The 22770-nt window shown below is 37.2% G+C and overlaps 1 protein-coding gene across 32 annotated transcripts in view; it reads left to right on the forward strand.

Moving 5' to 3' along the window:
* The window catches only part of SPATA48 (spermatogenesis associated 48), a 63526-nt gene that overhangs the window by 2763 nt on the left and 37993 nt on the right, over positions 1-22770 (forward strand). For 20 of the 32 annotated variants that reach the window (XR_003137603.3, XR_007403459.1, XR_007403460.1 and 17 more), the window contains 2 exons: positions 8089-8186; positions 9036-9119. Coding sequence is in view for 22 of the 32 variants with exons in the window: in XM_035701515.2 (XP_035557408.1) it covers positions 8089-8186; positions 9036-9119 (182 nt within the window). In the remaining 10 variants the exon portion in view is untranslated. Of the gene's footprint in view, positions 1-21; positions 1005-3638; positions 3725-5510; positions 7708-8088; positions 8187-9035; positions 9120-22770 lie in introns of those variants that run through there. The other 12 variants (XM_035701516.2, XM_025449320.2, XM_025449334.3 and 9 more) reach the window with 7 other exon arrangements.

Below are 22770 nucleotides of genomic sequence, written 5' to 3' on the forward strand. Positions count from 1 at the left end.
AGTGTGGATATAAGATTAAGTATTTAGCAGTAAATTTAACATAAAGTTGTAAAGAACTGAATAAGGATTCTTATTTTAAGATTCTAGATTGGGCAGCCCGGGTGGCTCAACGGTTTAGTGCCGCCTTCGGCCCAGGGTATGATGCTGGAGTCCCACATGGGGCTCCCTGCATGGAGCCTGCTTCTCTCCCTCTGCCTGTGTCTCTGACTCTCTCTGTGTGTCTTTCATGAATAAATTAAAAAAAATCTAAAAAATAAAATTATAGATTGTAAGAAAAAAAGAATGATTAGCCTTTTATAAACCTATTTGTAAAAAAAAAATGGTTTTTAAAAGTGCATTAATTAGGGTAAGTGACCAACGCAAAGCGATATCAGATAACTTATTCTAGACATATGGATGATCTAAATTTTCCACAAGGACATACATGTTTAGTTTTGATAGTCCTGTAGCATGACTGCGTATATCTGTCTTCCTTGAAAAAACATATCTGATGGTGGTTATAAAAGAGCGAGGTCATAGGAGCTGAAATGAAACGGAAGGTAGTTACAGGTAGATTCCGGGTCTACTGGGAAGCAACCCTTACGTAGCCCTGGACACGGAATTGATGACCTCTTACTGATATTTAACCTTAGGGTTTCTGTATGAGAACTCCCAGAGAGTGTCACAGGCCTGCTACGGGAAGAGTGAGAAACACTTCCAAAGGAAAGCCACGCAGAGTATTTTAGTATGGAGGTGTGTGTGGCAAGCAGGGAGTGCAAGGAGGTTAACATCTTTGAGCGTGTGGAAGGGAAAGGACCACATGCTGTTAGCAAGAGATGCTAAGCTTCCTCTAGCACCAGAGGCTACACCCCCCTCCACTGCTCTTGGGCACTGCCCATAGACTAGAGGCTTACGGGACAGTCTGGAGGAACAGTGATACCACCAGTGTTTGGAGCAGTGAGGATTCGTGGTTCCTGCCACTTTTCTATGGAGAGAGGCCATAGGCTCTCGGGACCTGGCAGAGGGTAAGAAAAAGGGAAAAAGTAGTAGACAAGAAGAGCCCCTCTTCCCCACCCCACCCTGCAGACAGCGATCTGGAGAGATGCAAGCATATGATAAGAGTTAGGCTTTTAGTGTGCACTCCAGCTCTGGACTTGGCACGTGGGCTTCAGGAAATTCCTTCGTTTGGAATTTCCATATAAAGAGTATGGATGAGGTTCACAACCTGTTTTAAGAAATGAGTATTTTATAAGCCACTGGAAATGCCACCTAGTGAATCACAGCATTACTGAAAGCTACCATCATTCGCGCTGAACCACTGATGAGTTCAGGGCTGTGTTGCCAACGCAGAACATCTTACTGATTCCCAACCAGTGACTGCTTTTCAACTCTGTGAAGAAAAGAGCTTGAGCTCACTCTTTTGCTAATGTTTCAATGTAAAATAATAGAGTATGTCTTTAAAGGAATTGAAGTCGTTTTTCCTAGTACTCCTATCGTAGACAAGCATGCTACTTCACGTAAGCAGTCACCCTAGGCTAGTGTAGTGTAACTTTTTCTAAGACTGGACTCCCAAAACATTATTACAACAAATTAGAGGTTGAAGAAATCATTTATTAAAGCTGACATACAACGAGAATAGGGTCAACAGACTGCACCAACAATTCAGAACCAAGTATAGAACTCACTACCTGGATCACTACAACAGAAGTCAGTAGACTTGCTGAGCTTTCGTCCTGATTGAAGGCTTACTTGTACTACGACCCAGGGTTGGCTGCTAATCTTTATGCCTTTACATATCTATATTTGTAAATTCATGTGCCAATAATACTTCCTAAGGTCATAGAACTATTTCGTGTAATTCACATAGGAATATGTAAATGCACCAATAAATGTTAGTGATTAGAAAGTCCAGAATTTTCATTTCCTTGGCATTAACAGTACTTCTCATAAAATTATAAGGATTAAGTGAATTAAGACATGTAAAACACAACAAAATTCCTAGAACTTGGTTAAACCATTCAATTAATAGTAGCTTTTAATATTAACTATTACGGTTTCAAAGAGTAATACTGGCAGGCCATGGATTTGGTTTAATATAATTTGTCCTAGGTTTTCAATGATTTTGTACATCTTGGAAATAATCATTAATTGTAAATAATAAGTACTTTTCAGTTTTTAGCAAACCTAAATCCACATAATTTCAAATACATTCCGGTAAAGGAGAATGTCTTTGTAAAATTAGGTAGATATCACACATCAGTATACTTTTAAGTGGGCTTTCATAAATACCAAAACAATATCATAAACGATTATATTGCCAATTTGCCAATTTCTTGCCTTATTCCAACTTTGTCTAGACAATTAATTGGGTTCAGCGCTCTTTTGTTCCTAGTTGACTTACTTTCTCATATACCAATCAAGTACTCTACACTTACCCTAATTGTAGTCAAACCTTTCATTGATCTTTTTGCCTCTCCTTAAGCAGATGACACATCTTCCTTACCACAGAGAAAGTAGAGGTTGCCAGTTATCACATCCTTGATTTTCCTACATTCAGCTTCCTAATATCAATATTTATAATTCTTAGTATATCTTCCTACATTTTTCTTTTTTAGCCACTGTCTCAGCTCAAGCTGCTAAACCAAAATACCATAGACTGGGTGGCTTAAGCAACAGGCATTTATTTCTCACAGTTCTGGAGGCTGGGAAGTCCAAGATCAGGGTACCAGCTAATTTGGTTCCTGGTGAGAGCCTTTTTTTCTGGCTTGCAGAGGGCCTGCTTCTGCTTCCTCACATGGCAGAGAGAGAGAGAGAGACAGCTCTGGTCTCTCCTCCTCTTTTTATAAGAACAGTAATCCTATCATGAGAGCCACACCCTCCAGACCTTATCTAAACCTAATTATCTCCCGAAGGCCCAACCTTCCAATTGGGGTTAGACGTTTCAATATTCAAATTTGTGGGGGTTACACAAACCTTCAATCCATAACAGTCAACCATTTTTAAGTGTGTGGTTCATTGGTATTAGGTGCCATCCTCACTATTCATCTCCTTAATGCTTTTCATCTTAAAAAACTGAAACTTTGAACCCATTAAATACTAACTCCCTATCTCCTTCCCTACCTCTACCCCCTGGCAATCACTGTTTTACTTTCTATCTCAGAATTTGGCTATTATAGAAACCTTATATAAGTGAAGTCGTAGTAGAGTCATAAAGTCTTCATGACTGGCTTATTCCAGTTAGCATAATGTCCTCATGGACAACAATGTCTATGTTGTTCCAAGTGTCAATTTCTTTTTAAGGCAGAATAATTTTCTATGTATATACCACATTTTGTTTTTTTATCTATCGATGGACCCTTGGGTTGCTTTACCCTTTGGCTATTGTGAATAATATGGCTATAGACATAGAGGTGCAGATACCTCTTTAAGAGCCTGCTTTCAATTCTTTGGGGTATATACCCAAAAGTGGAATTTCTCTATTACATGATAATTCCATGTTTAATGTTTTGAGAAGCCACCATACGGGTTTTCCATAATGGCTACTCCATTTTACGTTGCCTCTGACAATGCACAAATACAATTCCTTGCACTGAAGGAATAAAGCTCACTTGGTCATGGAATTTAATACTTTCAATGTGCTGTTAAATTCTGTTTTCTAGTATTTTGAGGATTTTTGCATCAATATTTATCAGCGATGTTGATCTGCAGTCTTCTTATACTGTCTGTGTCAGATTTTGGAATCAAGGTAATGTAGGCCTCATAGAATGAGTTTGAAAGCATCCCCTTATCTTCAGTATTTTCGAAACAGTTTGAGAGGGATTGGTATTAATTCTTTGTTTTGTAGAATTCACCGGTGAAACCATCTGGTCCTAAACTTTTCTTTGTTGATAAGTTTTTGATTATTGATTCTCCTTATTAGTTACAGATCTGTTCATATTTTTTGTTTCTTCATAATTCAATCTTAATAGGTTTCATGTTTCTAGGAATTTGTCTATTTCATCTAGGTTATAAAATTTGTTGGTGCACAGTTGTTCATAGTATATTCTTACCCTTTTTATTTCTGTAAAGTTGTTAGTTTGCAACCTCAAAAGTTCTTTGGGTGAAATCCAAAACTGGCTCTCATACACAGAGGGCAGAGGGAGAACAAAGAAAGAGGCAAGCCACTCCAGATGGGTAAGTGGCAGGTTTAATAAGCAAGAGGACTTACATACAAGGCTTATCTTGGGTGGCTGCAAGACAAATTGATCTCCACAGCTGGCCGCTGGAATCCTAAAAGTTTATATAAAGACCTTGCCAGGGTCTAGACATATATACCATCCAGATGACCTCAACAACACCTTACTCTGGGCTACATTCTTAGAATAGCTCCTACTGGGGGGGAGTGGGGGGCAGAAGGTATATTTCAAGGATGGGAGTGGGTGAGAAGCTTCCCATGCCGGAGTCCAGCTTACAGTCACATCTTCTTGATGACTTCCTCCAACAAAAATCAGTTGCCCTGTGTCCTTTCTCATTTGTGATTTTAGTTTATTTGAATCTTCTTTTTTTCTGAGTCAGTCTAGCTAAAGGTTTGCCAATTTTTTTTTATGTTCCCCAAAAAACAACTTTTGCTTTCATTGATTCTGTTGGGTTTTTTTATTTTATCTCTATGGTGATCTTTATTATTTCTTTCTGCTAGATTTGGGTTTAGTTTCTTTTTTTGTAGCTCCTTAAGTTACAAATTTAGGTTGTTTACTTGAGATCTTTTTTCATTAATATAAGTATTTAGGGATCCCTGGGTGGCGCAGCGGTTTGGCGCCTGCCTTTGGCCCAGGGTGCGATCCTGGAGACCTGGGATCGAATCCCACGTCGGGCTCCCGGTGCATGGAGCCTGCCTATGTCTCTGCCTCTCTCTCTCTCTCTCTCTCTCTGTGACTATCATAAATAAATAAATTTAAAAAAATAAGTATTCTTATAAATTTCTCTTTTAGCTTTACTTTTATTGAATCCCATAACTTCTGTTGTATTATGTTTTTGTTTTCATTTGTCTCAAGATAATTTCTAATTTTCCATAGGATTTCTTCTTTATTTAGGGATGTGATGTTTAATTTTCACATATTGATTTGTAGTTTCATTCCATTTTATCAATTTCTACTTTAATTCCATTGTGATCAGAAAATATACTTTGTATTATTTCAGTTTTTTAAAATTTATGAAGACCTATTTTGTGGCCTACAATATAACCCATTCTTTTTAAAAAAAGATTTATTTATTTATTCATCAGAGATAGAGGCAGAGACATGGGCAGAAGGAGAAGCACAGAATTCGATCCTGCCGGGATCATGCCCTGAGCCAAAGACAGACATCTCAACCGCTGAGCCAGCCAGGCATCCCATAATCTGTTCCATGTGCACTTGAGAAAAATATGTATTTTGCTTGGGGATCCTGTTGGATAAAGTGTTCTGTATATCCTTTTGGGTCAAATTTTTGAGTCCTCTATTTCTTTTTCATTTATTTATTTATTTATCTTATTTTTTATTTTTTATTTTTTTTAGATTTTATTTATTTGAGAGAGACACAGAGAGTATGAGTGGAGAGAGGGAGAAGCAGACTTCACGCTGAACAGGGAGTCGTATGCGAGGCTCCATCCTAGGACCCTGAGATCATGACTCAAGCCAAAGGAAGATGATGCTTAACCAACTGAGCCACCCAGGCACCCCAAGTCCTCTATTTCCTTGATGATCTTTGTCTAGTTGTTCTATCCATTACTGAAAGAGTATTAAAGTCTCCAACTATTATTGTAGAGTTATTTCTCCTTTCAATTCTGTCAATATTTGTGTCATGTATCTTGAAGATCAATGTTTGGTGCATATAGGTAAAATAGAGAACAGAAAAGCAGAAAAAAAATCAACTAAACCTGAAAATACTTCTTTGAAAATAACACGATTGGCCTACTGTTAGCTATATTGAGAAAAAAAACTCAGAGAAGACTACTAACAATGGTATTTTAGATGTTGAAAAAACATATTCCTAGCCATTAGAGGAGAGAAAACACATGAATGAGAAAATATCAATAGAATAATCCTTAAATCTTTCTTTTAAGGTTCTGTTTCTTTAAAAGCAGCACATTATGGAAATGTTTTATAATAATAGGACCTATGGAAAAATAGTGTTCATGGCAGACCTCTCCAAACTCATACAATTTCATGGGTTACATACAAAACCAACTTACGATGAAAATATCACATTTTCAAATATGTTAAATCCCTAATAAGTGAAGAAATCGTGTAGTGGTTTCCCTGACAAAGGACTTGATACTGGTTTGATGGCCTGAAAGTGGTGAAGTGAGGCTGTACATTGTGAAGTAGACATGAGCGATCGCTGATCCCAAAAGTGGCCCTTGGCAATTCACTGCTTCCTATGTGTGCCTGCTTCCCCTCCTACCATGAGATGAGTGAGGTCTGTTTCCTTCCCACATTGACTCTGCGCTTCAGCCTATAAGATGTTAGCAAGTGGAGACTTGTTTTAGTACTTGCACATTGGGATTGGGCCTCTTGTGATTCTCCCTCTAAATTCTTAGTCACTATTTTGTGAACAATTCAACATAGGCCCATAGGAAGAAAAAAATAACAAAAAGCAAGGTACTGGTCAGCTGCTCCAGCTGAGCTCCCCAGTAACAGTCAACACCCACTCTGACAAGTGGGTGAGATAATTTTGGACTTCTGGAGCTCTCCCACATGACATGTAGCACCCCAACTAGCTTCAGAGTCCTGGAGGACAATGAATGGTTGTTTTGAGATCCTAGGCTTCGGAGTGCTTTGTCTTGCAGCAGTAGATACTGAAGGCAACGGAAATGACCTCATCTTATTTAGGTGTGAATGTCGTGACCCTGACATTCATAGTTGTAATTCAGTGTCCTGTTCCCTATCTCTCTGGCTTACAAATCAAATTTTAGGTTCTGTTCTACTTTCCTCCTTTTTCAAAGCCTCTGCTTCAATGGCAGCAAATCTGAAGGAACCACAGAGTGCCATCCTCCTGCTGTTGGCATGGTAGTCCTCTGGAGCATTTCTTTCGGCCAGCTGTGTTGCAGACAGAATTATCCTTATTCTCAAAACTGAAATAATCATGGGGTTCAGCACTGCCTTTCTCACTGTGGCTTGACCTCTCACCTATGCCTCGATGTTTTCTATTGCTGCTGTGACGAAGTGCCTTAGACTTAGCAGCCTAACACAAAACCCATTCATTAGCTCCCAGTTTTGTGAGAAGTCTGAGCAGGGGCAACTGGTTTTCTGTTCAGGACCTCACTGCCCAAACCTGCAGCATCTGGGGAAGATCTACTGTAGGCTTGTTCAGGTTGTGCAGAATCTGGTTTCTGGCACTAGAGGTGTTAGTTTCCTCGCCCTCAGACAGCCAGGGATGCTCCTCTCCTGGAGGCTGCTCCCTCCCACGCTGCCTCCTCCGTCTTCCAAGCCAACAGCGGTGTGTCGAGGCCTCCTCGGCCTCTAATGTCTCTGACTTCCCCTTTGTCATGGTGAGATCATGTATCATCTTCAGGAAGATGTTCTTATCTCCCCACAGTGTGGCTGAGCTCCTGTTCTTCCTCTGCCCTCTCACAGCACTCAGTGCAAGTATTATTACAGTTGCTGCAGGACATGGGAATCATCTACTTACGTGACTCTTTTCCATTTGTTCATCTCAGCATCAGGAACCCCTTCTGCCTTGGTGTACACACCTACCTCCATTTATGGCGCAGTAAATACTTGTTGAAGTCAGTGTGCATGTTTGCTAGTCTCTTAGGACATCTATTGTGAGATGATAAGTTATCTGCATAGTAACCTGATTCCTTTGTGTTGCCACCATCCCCAAAACATCCACATGCTCATCACATTCATAGTACCCAACAGGCCTCTTCAAGTAATGAGTAATAACAAATAATTCTGCACTATTATAATTATCCTAACATGTACATTCCAGAGCTATTCAGTTCTCACTGCTAAGAAAAGTTGTTAGATAATCCATTGGAAGTTAACATCAGTTAACATCACACAGTTTAGCTTTCTACTAGGAAGTATGTCTGGTGAAAGAAAAGTGTATCACATTTTTAACCCAAAGCACATACATTTTTGTTTTCAGGTTGGACAAGCCCACTGAAAGTTCCTCATTTACAACCTCGTCATGAAGCATGCTCAGTAAATCACACGTATGCATTTGATGAAGAAGCAACATGTACAGTAAGATGTCCTTGATTATGTTATACAGTATTTGTAATTTTATTGTCTGTATGTGTGATATTTCATGCAAAAAAATAGCTACCATTTAATAAGTGCTGCTTAGGTGCCAGGCACCGCGCGGCCCTTCACAGTGATTGCATATCACATATGATCTTGTGCTTCCTACAATAGTCAAGGGAGGAGCCATGTGCCCTTTACAGGCAAAGGCATCCGCCTCCAGTAGCGGTGAGTGGTGGCCACTGAATGGCTGACAGCCACCTGGAGGGCTGCACCTCCCACGCTGTCCCCTCAGACTTTGGCCGATGGCTGCCTTATTTCCTTGAGGAAATAGACCTAAAGCTAAGCTGGGTCCTGCTAAGGACCTTGTCATTGTCACTCACTAGCTTCTTGTCCTGCTTCCACCCTACTCTTCATCTAGATTGCTCCTACATGTATTACCCCACAAAAATCCTGTCTCCATCCCCTCTTCTGGACAAGGCAATGTTGCTATCCCCACTTTATTTAACAAGGCTAATCCCCAGTGATGTTAACTAATTGACTTTTAACCACACAGTAAATATGAAACCAAAATTTAAACCTAGGTATCCTTCTGAATTTAAGGACTGTGTTATTAACCATTTTTCTATGTGGATTGTTTAGTTCCTAAAACCATGATATTTAAATGACTCAATGACCCCAAGGGATATACAGATAGCTCAAGGTTTTTTCTTTCTTTAAAAAAAATGACTTTATTGAGATATATTTCATACAGCACAAAAGTCATCCTTTTAAAGTGTTCAGTTTTTTTAAAAGATTCAGAATCTTTTAAAAGATACAGAATTGAGCAATGTCACCACAATCTAATTCTAGAACATTATCATCACCCCGAAGAGAAACCCCATACCCATTAGCAGTAAAGATGTGAATACTTTTAAGGAATCAGTTTCCATTTCGGTAAGTCTCATATGTACTCCTTACTAAAATTGATCTGCCTGCTAATTTATCTGCAGTTATGGTGTTAAATTTATTTCTACTTTTCCCACCTCTTCCTTCACGATTGCCCATTCTGATTTTACCGTAGAGGGGATTGGGGCATACCTCCCACAACCATCAGTTGTACTATACAGGACATGACTAAGGAGCAACAAGGGCATTCAAAATACATGTCATCAGTTCCTCCTTTATCAAGACATCATGCACCCATGCCAAGGCTTCCTGCTTTTTCTTGTCTATAGAGTTTTCTTTTATATATATACATATATATATATTTTTTTTCTTAATAAGAAAATCTTGGCCTTAGAAATGCAAGTATTTTGGCCTGTTTTGAGCCATTCTAAACCAAGATAAAATGCAGAATTTGGTTGCAAGGGTAAAGAAAATGTGTACTATAATAGTCTCACGTATTCCATCTCCAGACTTCTCAAAGTGTTCATTGCTCCTGTAGGTAAATCCTTTGAGAGCTAATCAAAGTAAATGTTATAAGAAATTGAAGGCATTGGTGCCTTTTGTTTTTCATTTAAGCTGCAAATTCATGGCAAGTCTCCATGCTTTATCTAGTTACCATTTTAGAGTTAGAATATTGAAGTAGGTGTGTGTCATGTAAATGCTTATTCACATACTTATTCAAAGTCAAAATAAATTTAGACTTTCTGTTGCAGAAAATAAATCTGGATATTTTACTTCCAGTAGTGGAAGCTAACCAGGTAACATGGGACAATACTTGTAATGGAAAACAACTTAATTAGTATTTCTTTTTCCTTAAAATATCAAAAAGCTAATAGAGAAAAGTGACTAGGTCAACGAAAGGATAGAAACTAATATTTAAGCCTAGCGCTCAAATTTCTGCATGCCACTTTGGCTATGCAGAAATTTGCCATTTTAGGAGGGGTAACTACAACTTTGAGCTGGACCTTGTAGTCTCATAAGTATAAAAGATCAAAAGTTGGAACTGATCTCTGAAAATAATCCACTGCTTCAGGATGAATACATCCACCGCATGTTCATTCCTGGGGTCTCCTGCAGGGTCCCCTCCCATTCCCTGCTGTACATTGGGCGCTAGGGCTCCACACAAGCACCACATACCACAGCAACACAGCTGTCGGTTTTCATCCCAGCACCAACGCAAATGGCAGCACAATTTTCAAGAGAGAGCCAAAGCATGAAAGACACAAGAATGGAAAGAAATAGTAAATTCCTGATTTTTTTCCACATTGTTTATGGTAATTCGTTGTTTGGAATCTGGACATCAACAGTCATTTTTTGTCAGCTCTTGTGAAATGTGAGGAAATTCTAGGAAGTTGAGGCGTTTATGATGTTGATGGTGATGAAGGACCTTAATGTGAATGATGCTAAAGTATTAGGACGTAAAGGAAGATCTTCTTCGATGTCTTGTCATAGAACCTAAGAAATATCTAGCATTGGTAGAGAGGTTCCCATTGAAACAAATTCCAAGAATACTGAAGATGAAGCCAAATAGCAAATTCAGTCCCTTCTTTATGAAATAGTACACACAAAACATGTAGAGAACAGAAAGAGTAAAATATTACATCTGCAAGAGAATAGATACTATTAAGATTTCTTTGACAAAATGGTGTTAAGTAATACATTTGAGGATCTGAAAACCAACGTTTCATAAAGAAATTGAAGATACATAAAATATAGAAGTGGCAGCTTATAAAGACTAATCAGGAAAGAGAAAAGATGGTGTATTGGAGAAAAATCCAGGTACCAATGAAAGAGTATACCATGATATCCATGATATACTAAAATGATGATGAACAATAATATGAACCACCAGAAAATGAGAAGGCATAAATTTCAGATACTGCTAGTGAAGATTGGATACAGGTTCAGAAGAATTAGTTGTCTCCCTAATGAAGAACAATAAGGACACACAAATTTCAGAATCTCTGCCCCTAAAAGAAGAGGACCATTCCTATCCACACATTACCCAGCAACCTCATCAATACGTTACCCACAGAACATGGCTGATTGTGACAGATCTTGCGAATTGCTGAGCTCACATTAAAAGATATTTTAAGTGAATTGTTATCAATCCTAATTTAGTATACTTTTTAGAAGTGAAAAATTTAAGTGATTCTGCATTCCCACGTCTCTTCTTTCTGACAATGCATCCACTGGTTTTACTTGCTTGCTTGTTCTGTCTCTAACACTCTTACTCATGTTTACCAATAGTTCTTATCTATATTTATATGTGATTTTTCAGAGAAGATATAGATATTATACTGATGATGTTGCAGCAGTTGATTTGGCAAAGATTCAATGCTTATTAGGATAGGACATCAACAATGTTAGATTGATATGGGGGACCTGTATGCTAAACATAGATTTCTTTTTAATCTGTTGAGGCACTGAAATATTTGTTCATGACTCTTGCTGGTAAGAAGTCATTATATTGGGGAATTTAGTATAGACAAAACTACATATAGTAGAATAAGGCAGCACAATTAACAACTTGATCTAATAGACATATATAAATATATGTTTTCGCAAGGACCATTAATGAAAATTACCACATACTGTACCATAAAACAACCAGAAATTTTTTAAATATTCAATTTTTAAAATTTTTGTCTTATATATTTATTTAACCTTTTATTTTAATTTCATAATGATTAACATATAGTGTTATATTGGTGTCAGGTGTACAATATAGTGATCCATCAATTCTATATATTACTCAAATATTTTAAATCATACAAGGTATGTTCTTTGACTACAAGACAATTATGACAGATCAATACACCCCAGAAAATCTTGTATTTGGAAATGTAAAAATATATTTATGAATGAGTCATGGGCCAAAGAAAAATCATAGAGGAAGGAAATAATAAAGATAATATAATAAGGAAATAGAAGACAAACATTTTTTAAAATCGCCAATGCCAGGAGTTAGTTTATTGAAAAAAAAAATTGATGACTATCTGCCAATGCTGATCAAAAAGAACAAAAAATATAGCAATTAAGGGGCTAAATATAATGGCAGCTGCATAAAACTGTGCTCCCCAACATGGCCTAAAAGCAATGCAGAATAAGACAAACGATAACACACAAAAACCATACCTTCAATACACATAAAAGAGAAGTATAAACTTCAAATTACTGCAAGTTAAAAAAGAAAGAAAACACAAAATCCTAACAAGTTGTGCTTCAAGCTCTTAACAGAACCTTTTTGTTGTTGTTGTTGTTTGTTTTTTGTCTTTGTAAATGAGGAAAACCTTGAAAAATAAAAATGCATGGTAGGGAGAAGCCAGCCTAGGATTGATCTAACAAACACTGATGGAAGACAAAGGAGACTTTCCATCTGCAGAGAAGGAATTTAAAAAGCATACATGATTTGAGGTGGCATTGTGAACAGCAATATTATGTAAGAGAAGAAGTTTAAAAGAAAGGAGAGTCACCCTTTGGAGGTTGGGTGACGAAAAGAAAAAAAGTGAGGGAAAGAGGAACAGTTAATATTGTGAAAGACAAAAAGAATAAACTGGCAGTCACAGAACCCATCTGGTAACAATCGGCGGCCAGAAGAAAACTTTATTCGAGAAAGTCTGTACTTTGCAACGCTGACAGGAGGGGGCAGCATTGAACTAAGAATATTGCAAACCTCAGCAACTTCCACCAAGGGAAGGGAAGAAAACAGGATATACCTCTTCCCAGGAAACTGTAACAACACAGAAAATGAGAATCAAAATACTTCAACGAAAAGAAGAATCAGAGTTAGAACCAAAATACTTTGATAAGAACACAAAATACCAAATCATCTATAAAACAGAAGAAAACTGTGCTGTAATACTCCAAACTGAATTATATGTTTCAAACAAGCATTTGAGGATGTGAAAAGCTGCCTTCCTACAGAAATTCAAAAATTAAATACAAATAGAATTGACCGTAAAAAATGAAAGAAATGGAAAACTCATCCAGAAATTAAGAATTACACAGCCCAAGAGAAGAGATTCAAATAAAAATTTAAAGAAGGACAGGGGCGCCTGGGTGGCTCAATCGGTTAAGCATTTGACTCTTGATTTCAGCTCAGGTCATGACTCAGGGTCGTGAGGCCAAGCAGCGTGTCTGGCTCTGCTCCAAGTGGGGAGTCTGCTGAGAGCCTTTCTCCCTCTCCCTCTGCCTCTCCACCACCACTTATGTGCTCCCTTTCTCTTTCTCTGTCTCTCTCTCAAATAAATAAATCTTTATAAAAAAAGTTAAGAAGGGACATTGAGGAAAGGCAGGAAAGAGTCCAATAGAAAAAAGGAGATGGATCCACTAAAAATATCTATGTGAAACTGATTGAGATGAAAGATAGTCAAAGGAGAAATGGTATCCATGTCGGTGGAACCCCCGGAAGGAAAAAACCAATCAATTGAATAGAATTAGTAGGTTCAACCAGGGTTTGTCAACCTTGAACCATTGACATTTTGGGTTAGAAAATTCTCTGCCATGAAAGACTACTGTGTGCAATGTAGAATAACTAGCAGCATTCTGACTTCTGCCCATAGGTGTTGGGAGCACCCTCCTGGTGAGTGACAGTCCCTTCTCCAAAGCTAGAAAATGAACAGCAAAGTAAACCAGAAGAAAGTACAAAAAAACCTTTAAAAATAAATAAGAAAAGATATAAATGAAGTAGAGGAGATGGAGTTTCAGGTGCTGCATTTACTTTTCTGCCTTAAACACATAGAAAATTGGAAAAAATATGAGAAATAACAGTTTCCGGACACTGAAGGATTGGCATCCCAGAGGGAAAATAAGCATGTGAAAATAAGCGTGTCACTCGCTCTCTGCCTGTAGGCAGTTTCCAAGCTTCAGTCCAGGGAAACTAAGCCCATGCCTTCTTGAGTTGAGAAGGCTGAGATTGGAGTTCTGGGAGCCCAAGGCATCCGGAGTCTGCAGACTAGGGCCGCAGAGAGCAGGGAGCCGCAGAGACAGAGCTCTGGAGAGCTGGTGCAAAGGGCGTGCAGGTCCACGAGCAGTGCTCTGTGCAGTGCCAACAGGAAAGAAACGACTGGCGGGGAGGAGGCCCATGCTGTAGAGCGCTGCATGGTCGTGGTCGCTCTCTGAAGCTTGGACAGGGCAGAGGACGGGTCGGGCCCCCGCAGGCTGGATGAGGGAACTTGTAGAACACTTTGTTAGCCCCCCTCCAGTGTCTCCGTGGACTTGCCCCAGGGTGTGAAAAGCACCTGCTGATTTTGATTCCTTAACTTTGTGCTGGAACATAACCTAACAGTATCTAAGAATACAACAAGCTTTAGCAACCAACAACCCAAGTACTCAAAAACCCATAAGTACTCAAAAGAAAGTAATTTACACACTGAGAAGTAGGAAGATATCACCCCTAGTCGGGAGGAACACCGAGTCAAATACCGGACCTGGAAGCAGTAGATGTGAAGGAACAGCAGACAAGGATATAAAACAGCCACTGCAGATATGTCCCATCCATTCAGGTGGGAGAGGAAACCACAACTGTGGAGATGGGGAAAATGCACAACATAAACAAAGCTCGAGGACATTTGGACACGAAAAACACAAGGTCTAAAATGACCCATGAATGGATATAGCTTTAAGAGCAGATCAGACACGGCAGGATAAACGGTTGGTAACGTTGAAAACATAGCTGCAACTATCCAAAATGAAATAGAACACAAATAAATAAAACATCAGTTAGCTGTGGGATGATATCATACTGTTTAATACACATGTAACAGAAAAAAAAGAAAGTGGGAAAAATATTTGGAGAAACAACGGCCAATGTTGTTCCCAACTGATTTTAAATCCACAGACCTCAGAAACTCAACAAATGCCAAGCTGTATAAAGATAAAGGAAACCACGCACATAAATTATATTGTTGGAAAACAGCGATAAAAAGGACATCTTAGGGAACCCTGGGTGGCGCAGCGGTTTGGTGCCTGCCTTTGGCCCAGGGCGCGATCCTGGAGACCCGGGATCGAATCCCACATCGGGCTCCCGGTGCATGGAGCCTGCTTCTCCCTCTGCCTATGTCTCTGCCTCTCTCTCTCTCTCTCTCTCTCTGTAACTATCATAAATAAATAAAAATTTTAAAAAAAGGAAAAAGGACATCTTAAAACAGCTAGAGGAAAAAAATGGGTTATATACAGGGGAACACATACAAGAATGACAGCAGGTTCTTATCAGAATCTGTGCATGCTACAAGAATTTGGAGACATATTTTACATATCAAAAATGTTAATTAAGAATACATTAGCCAGCAGGACGCCTGGGTGGCTCTGTCAGTTAAACATCCGATTCTTGGTTTTGGCTCAGCTCATGATCTCAGGGTGGTGACCTCAAGTCCCACGTCAGGTGCCACACTCAGCATGGAGTCTGCTTGCGATTCTCTCTCTCCTGCTGCGCCTCTCCTGCTTGCGCTCTCTCTCTCTCTCTCTCAAATAAATATATCTTTTTAAAAAAAAGAATACATTAACCAGCAATAACGAATTTCAAAAAGAAAGAGTAGACATTTTCAGAAAAATAAAGCTGAGGGATCTATTGCCAACAGACATGAAGGAGGTACTTTAGACAAAAGAATATAGTGTCTGTGAAAATTTGAGTTTGTACAATGGAATGAAATTGAGGTCAAGAGAAATGGTAAATGTGTAGGTAAATAGAAAATGCTATTTTTCATTTTGAAATTCTTTGAATTTCAAATATCATTGAATGCTTAAACCGACAATAGTAGCAACGTATTTTGTGGGTACAGTACATGCAGACCTAAATTGTACAACAATAGCACCAGGGAGATAAGGATGAAAATAGGCATATGCTATGGTAATTTTTTACACTATTCATGAAGTGGTGTAATATTATCCTTTAAACCCTAGAATTAAAGATGTATAAGTCTTAGAGTGACTTAGAAGCTAATCTATCAATCAACCAATCATAGGCAATAAGCTAGTAGGAGGAAACAAAATGAAATTTGAAAAAGAGAAAAACGGGGCACCCAAGTGGCTCAGCAGTTGAGCGTCTGCCTTTGGCCCAGGGTGTGACCTCAGGGTCCTGGGATCAAGTCCTACATCGGGCTCCCTGCAGGGCACCTGCTTCCCCCTCTGCCTGTGTCTCTGCCTCTTTCTGTCTGTCTATCATGAATAAATAAATACAATCTTTTAAAAAAAGAAAAAGAAAAAAACACCTCAAATAATACAAAAGAAAGTAGCATAAAAGGAAAAGAAAAAGATGAAACAAGCAGTAAATACAGCTGCATTTAAACCAAATTACGTCAGGTGTTATATTAGCTACAATTTAATATAATGAAATTGAAAGTCAGCAATTTTTATGTTGGATAAAAAAAATCAATGCCTAACTATATATGCTGACTACAAGAAAACCATGTTAAATAGAAATAGAAGTGTAAGATGGGAAAACCTTGTGTATTCTCTTATTAAGTTGTTTTGTAGTTTCAGTGGAATCAAAATCAATATCTTAGCTGTATTTATGTGGAATTGGACAAGTTCTTTGTCAAGTAGATACAGAGAAGCAAAGGATCAGAAATGACCAAAAGTATCATTAACTAAAGGGAAAAAAATCAATGCTCATTTATGATCAAAACTCTCAGCAAATTAGACTTGGATGAGAACATCTTCAATGTGATATAGAGCATCTGTGAAAAACCTGAAGCTAAAGTAAATGATGAAAAAAGACCAAATGTCTTTCTCTGAATATCAGGAAGAAGACAAAAGTGTCTGCTATCATCACTACCATTTTCCATTTAGTGGAGGAGATAGCAATTGCAAAAAGGCAAGAAAAAGAAATAGAAACCATAAATATCGGAAAGAAAGAAGAAAAACCATCTCGTGTAGAGATGACAGGATGATATTGAGGGTTTTTTTTTTAAGATTATTTATTTGAGAGAAAGAGAGAGAGAATGAGTGGGAGGGGGAGAGAGAGAGGAAGAAAGAATTTCAAGCAAACTTCATGCTCAGTGCAGAGCCTGACGCAGGGCTTGATCTCAGGAACCTGAGATAATGACCTGAACCTAAACCAAGAGTCAGATGCTCAATTAACTGTGCCAACTAGGCACCTCTGATGTGATGATATTTGTAAGAAATCCTTAGAAATCTTCAAAGAAACTGCTAGATGTAATGTTGAATTTATCAGAGACATAGGCTTATTGTTAATGTACAAAAATCAATTGTAATCTTACATATAAGAAGCAAACAACTAGAAAATGAAAGTTTAAAAGACTCCATTGACAGTAATACCAAGAACCACATAAGATTTAATAAAATACATGATTTTTTTTTCCACTGAAAACTTTGGTACATTACTGAGTGAAATAAATTAACAAGGACATAAATAAGTGGAAAATAAACCAGGTTAATGGGCTGGAGGATTTGTTGATATAGTAATACTTCTCCAATTGATCTGTAGATTCAATGCAAACCCTATCAAAATCCTAAGAAGCTGTTTTGTGGAAATTTACAAGCCTATTATAAAATCTCTATGAATTGAAAAATCTAAAGTGGCTAAAACAATTTTGGATAGAAAGAATACAGTTAGAGGATTTGTGCTACCTGATTTTAAGTCTTACTATAAAGTTACAATAATCAATACCAGTTAACAAAGTGATTGACAAATGGAGCAATGGGAAATATAGTCCAGGAACAGAGTCCTCTACCTGCATTGCCATTGATTTTTTTTTAAAAAATGTGCCAAGATATTTTAATGGAGAAAGAAAACTACTGAAACAACTGGATATCCTTCTGAGAAAAAAAGTCAAGTTTTATTTTATTACCATATACAAAAAGTTTTACTACATTACCATATACAAAAAAATAACCTAAAATGGATAATAACCTCAACATAAAATTAAGATTATAAAACTTTTTGAAATAGTTGAATTTTTAAAAGACATCATTAAGAAAATGAAACAATGGGAGAAATATCCACAATCATATATCTAGAACATATAAAGATGTCTTAAAATTAGTAATAACAAGATGAACAACCCAAATGAAAGATGACTAAAAGATCTGAACAGACATTTCTCTCTCACACACACACACACACACACACACATACACAGCAGAAGAATGACAAATAAACAGTGAAAAGATACTTAACATGCTGAGTTATCAGTAAATATAATTTAAAATATCATATATCCTTACAATGGCTAAAATTAAAACAACTGAAAATTCCAAGTGTGGCAAGGATACAGAACAGTGGGACTCACACACTGATGCTGGGAAATGTAAAATGGTAACTACTTTGGAAACTCTCAAACATGTTGTAAGATTGACATATACCTATGCCAGTCATGTAACAGCCAATTCCACTGCTAGATATTTGGCCAAGACAAATTTAAATATATGTCCACACAAAAACTTGGACATTAAAGTTGAAATCAGCTTTACTCTGTAACAGTCTAAAAATGGAAACTAAATGTTTATGTGCATGTGAAAGAATGAACAGATATGGTATATCCATACAATGGAATAGTAGTTAGCAATCAAAAGGACCAAACTAATGATACATGCAACAAGATGAATGAATCTCAAAATCATGCAGTCAGAAACAAAATATTACATACCACTGATTCTACTTGAATGAAATTCTAAAAATTCAAACCAATACAGAGTGACAAAAAATAGACCACCTGTCGCCCTGGCCTGGGATGAGAGGTAGATGTGAATGGCCAAGGAGCATGAGAATCTTTTAGCAAAATGTAAACGCTCTAAATATTGTGTGTTATGAGTGGTTGTACATAATTCATCAAATTGTATGGGTTAATGGGTTACATTCATTGCAAGTACACTATACCTCAATACAGTTTATTTTTTATTAAAAAATGGTATTTATGCCAATGAAGTTGACAACTTAGATAAAACAAATTCCTTAAAAACACAACTTACCAAAACTGACATGAGAAAACCTCAATAGACCTGTGTCTATGAAAATAGTTGCATTGATTATCAAGACATTTTCTACAGAGAAAACTCTATACTGGGGTAGTTTTACTAATGAATAAGGTAAAATATTTAAGGGAGAAATAATATCATCATATCCAAATAATAGATTTCAGGACAACAGAGCCCTGTCACCAAAATACAAAAACTATATTACAACAAAAAATTATAGTCTAATATACCTACAAACAAACAAAACAATACCTAATAATATTTGATTAAGTTAAATTTGGCAATATATAAAATGGATAATACATCATGATGAAGTAGAGACTATCCCAAGATTGCAAGATTGGCTTACCATTCAGAATTCAATGAATGCGATTTATTGTATTAACAGAATTTAAATATACATTTATATATTATTATTATCTCTGTCAATGATTGAAAGCCAAAATATAAAAAAAATAATTTTTTTCTAGTGAGTAGAAAGTGGAAAATAAGATTATAAAAATTCCACTACAATAACATTTTAGAAACTATAACATTAGGGAAAAATTTAATAAAAGATATTCAAAGCTCTGCACTAAAAACTATCTCAAAATGCTGAGACAAATAAAAGGAGACCTAACAACATTCAGAAATAGATCATTTTCATGTAGTGGAAAATTCAGTGTTTTTTAAGATATCAATATTCAAATTAAGCTCCAAATAGTTGCAGTGCTTTCCCTAACATAATTCTTCTGTGCTTTTTTTGTGCAAAGTTGCTTTTGTCTCTGAAATTTACATTAATTTACATCTTGAAAAAAATCATGCAGTAAGAAACTTAATCTACCTGATTTGAAGACCCACTGTAATGCTGCAAGAAAGACAGTATTGTTTTGGTGTAATAATAGAGAAATCAACCGAAAAGAATTGAGAGTCCAGAAATAGACTGGTTTTACACAAAAGTAACAAGACGGTTCAATGGTTTACACACAATATTTTCAACAAATAGTCTCTGAACAGCTGGACATCCATGTGGAAGAGGAGTCTTTATCCCTTTCTCAAAAATTGCTTTGTGCTGGTCAATGACCTAAACTGAAAAACTAGCTGGAAGAAGCTTCTAAAACAAAATGCAAGATAAAATATCTGCAACGTTGGTTGGCAAAAATCTCTCACAGAGGATGTCAAAATCACTATGCTTTGAAAAAATTCATTCTGTTAACATTAAAGTCTTTTGGTCTTTGGACCACTGTTAAGAAAACACAAATGTGAACCACAAACTGGAAGAAAATGCTTGCAATATCTGTCAAAGGTCTGTGAGCCGGGATATATAAAGAATTGCCACAACTTCATAGCAAAAAGATTTTTTTAAATCCCTCAAGACTGAAATAAATGTTTCATGAAAAAAGATGTATGTGTCCAATAGGCCCATGAAAAGGTGGTCAACATTTTCAGTTGTGAGGGAAGTGCAAATAGAAACCAAAACAAAATACTACTGAATACCCACCAGAATGTCTAAAACTAAGATGCTTGAAAACCATCAGGAAGTTAGTATGATGTAAAAAAAGCAAGCAAATAATTCTTTGCCTCAGTATTTTTTAATATGTGTATAATTTGAAATGATTTTTTTTTTCAAGTTAAAGTTGCTTGCCAACATTGTATGTTGGTGAAGACGGAGAGCAACTGGACTTCTGATACTTTTGGTGTATCTTATAAAGTGACACATCTATCCCAGGACCCAGTAATTCTATTTTTAAGTATTTACCCAATAAAATCAAAGTCTGTGTCCACAAAACAACTTGTACAAGAATGCTTGTAGCAGCTTAATTAATATGTACACAAAAAAATCAATCAAAAGGAAAATGGATTAATAGATCATAGAACAGAATAGTATTCAATAAAAACAAAAGGGTAAACCACTGATATAGACCAGAGAACATGGGAGAAGCTTAACAATATTAAAAGCCAATATTAAGGGGCAGCTGGGGTGCTCAGTGGCTTAAGTGTCCGAATCTTGATTTCAGCTCAGGTCATGATCTCAGGGTCAGGATATTGAGCCTTGTGTCTGGCTCCAAGCTCAGCAGGAGTCCGTTTGAGACTTTTCTCTGTCCCTCTCCCTCTGCCCCTCCCCTCCCAATAAATAAATAAATCCTTGTTAAAGAGCCAATATTCATAAGCACAAAAAAAGTCAGGCTCAAAGGGTACATACCTCCTGATTCCAATTACATGAAGGTCAGGAGCAAGCAAAAACTAAGTTTTAGTAATAGAAAATAGAATAGTGGCAGCCTACAGAGAGTGAAGATTGATTGAAAGTAGAAATGAAGTATTTGGAGAGATGACAAAAGCATTCTATATTTTGCCTGAGGTATTGGTTATATGACTTTCTAATTTAAGTCAAACTGGTTAAATCGCACAGTAGAAATCTACACCTTTTCCTGTATGTAAATCTCACAGTTCTAGAATTCAGGATTAAGAAGCTTCCTTTCAGAATTATCAAAAAATGAGCTTTTCCCACAAATCCTCCCTATCACCTCCTATCACCACATGGAAATACTACAGATATGTTCTAATGCTGCATATATTTTAAAAGTAATACTTAGCTGAGCTCAAAAGCAAGAGGAGAGAGAGGAAGATCCAGTTTCCAAAAGGAAGAGAAAGTTCAGTTCTAAAAATAGATGTGCAGCTTAAATTACATTTGTGTTGGATGCAGCTTTGGAGAACGGAGACCCAAATATGTTGCAGTTGGGACACTATGAAAATTCATTTCTCTTTTACGTAACAATCCATAGGTCCTGGACTAGCCGGCAGATCTAGTCTATGATATTTTCCTAGACACATTCTGTTGGGCATCAGGATAGGATAGAAGCAAAATCAAAGAGGGACATCTTCCCCTTTTAAAGACTTATTCCAGAAAATGGACACAGCACTTTAAATGATGTTGGCAGAACTCAATATTGCACTAGCTGCAAAGGAATTGTGAAAAACTCATTTTTAATCTAAGGTCCTGGGTCCAAATAAAAATGAGCTTCTTTTACTATAGAAATGGGGAATGAAATTGGGTTAGCTAAAAGCCAAAGAGTCATGGGCTAGAATCTGAATATCCACATAGGAACAGGCATCTGAAATCTCATGGTGGATATTTGGAATTGAGTTTTCTGTGTAAATACAGGTACTACCAAGGCCTATCTCAGCAAAGAGTAGGAATTTGAATGAATCTTTACACACCGGAAGGAAGTTGGCCATCTGACCAAGACAATAAATGGGAAAATTCAGCATTTTATTCATGAGGAAATAGAAACTTTGGTCTGTACCACGTGGATACATGGATCACGATTTCTTAGTACACATGTAGTGTGGGAATGCCACATTCTAAAATCAAAAAAAAAAAGAAGAAAAGATTTTGTATCCAGAAACCATAAACGATGCTCTGAGGGAACATTTCCACAAAGTGGCATCAACATGCAAGATCCCACAGGGAAAAACTATCACTAAACCAAATCACAGTCAAAATCATACTCTGTGCGTGAAAAGGGTCATTTGTGAGACAATATCAGCAGGTATGACAGAGCAGGACCTCTCACCCAAAGAGCCTCAGATAATAGAGCCATCTGAATACACATTAATTTTCGAGAAATAGAAGTTCTAAGGAAAGAACAGGACTTAAGGAAAAGAAGAGGCAGATATGAAAAAGAAACAAATAAGATTCTTTAAAATCAAGCATTTCTCTTAAAATACATCATTAAACATT

The sequence above is a fragment of the Canis lupus genome, chromosome 18, assembly GCF_003254725.2.
Source record: "Canis lupus dingo isolate Sandy chromosome 18, ASM325472v2, whole genome shotgun sequence".
Taxonomy (NCBI): Eukaryota; Metazoa; Chordata; class Mammalia; order Carnivora; family Canidae; genus Canis; species Canis lupus.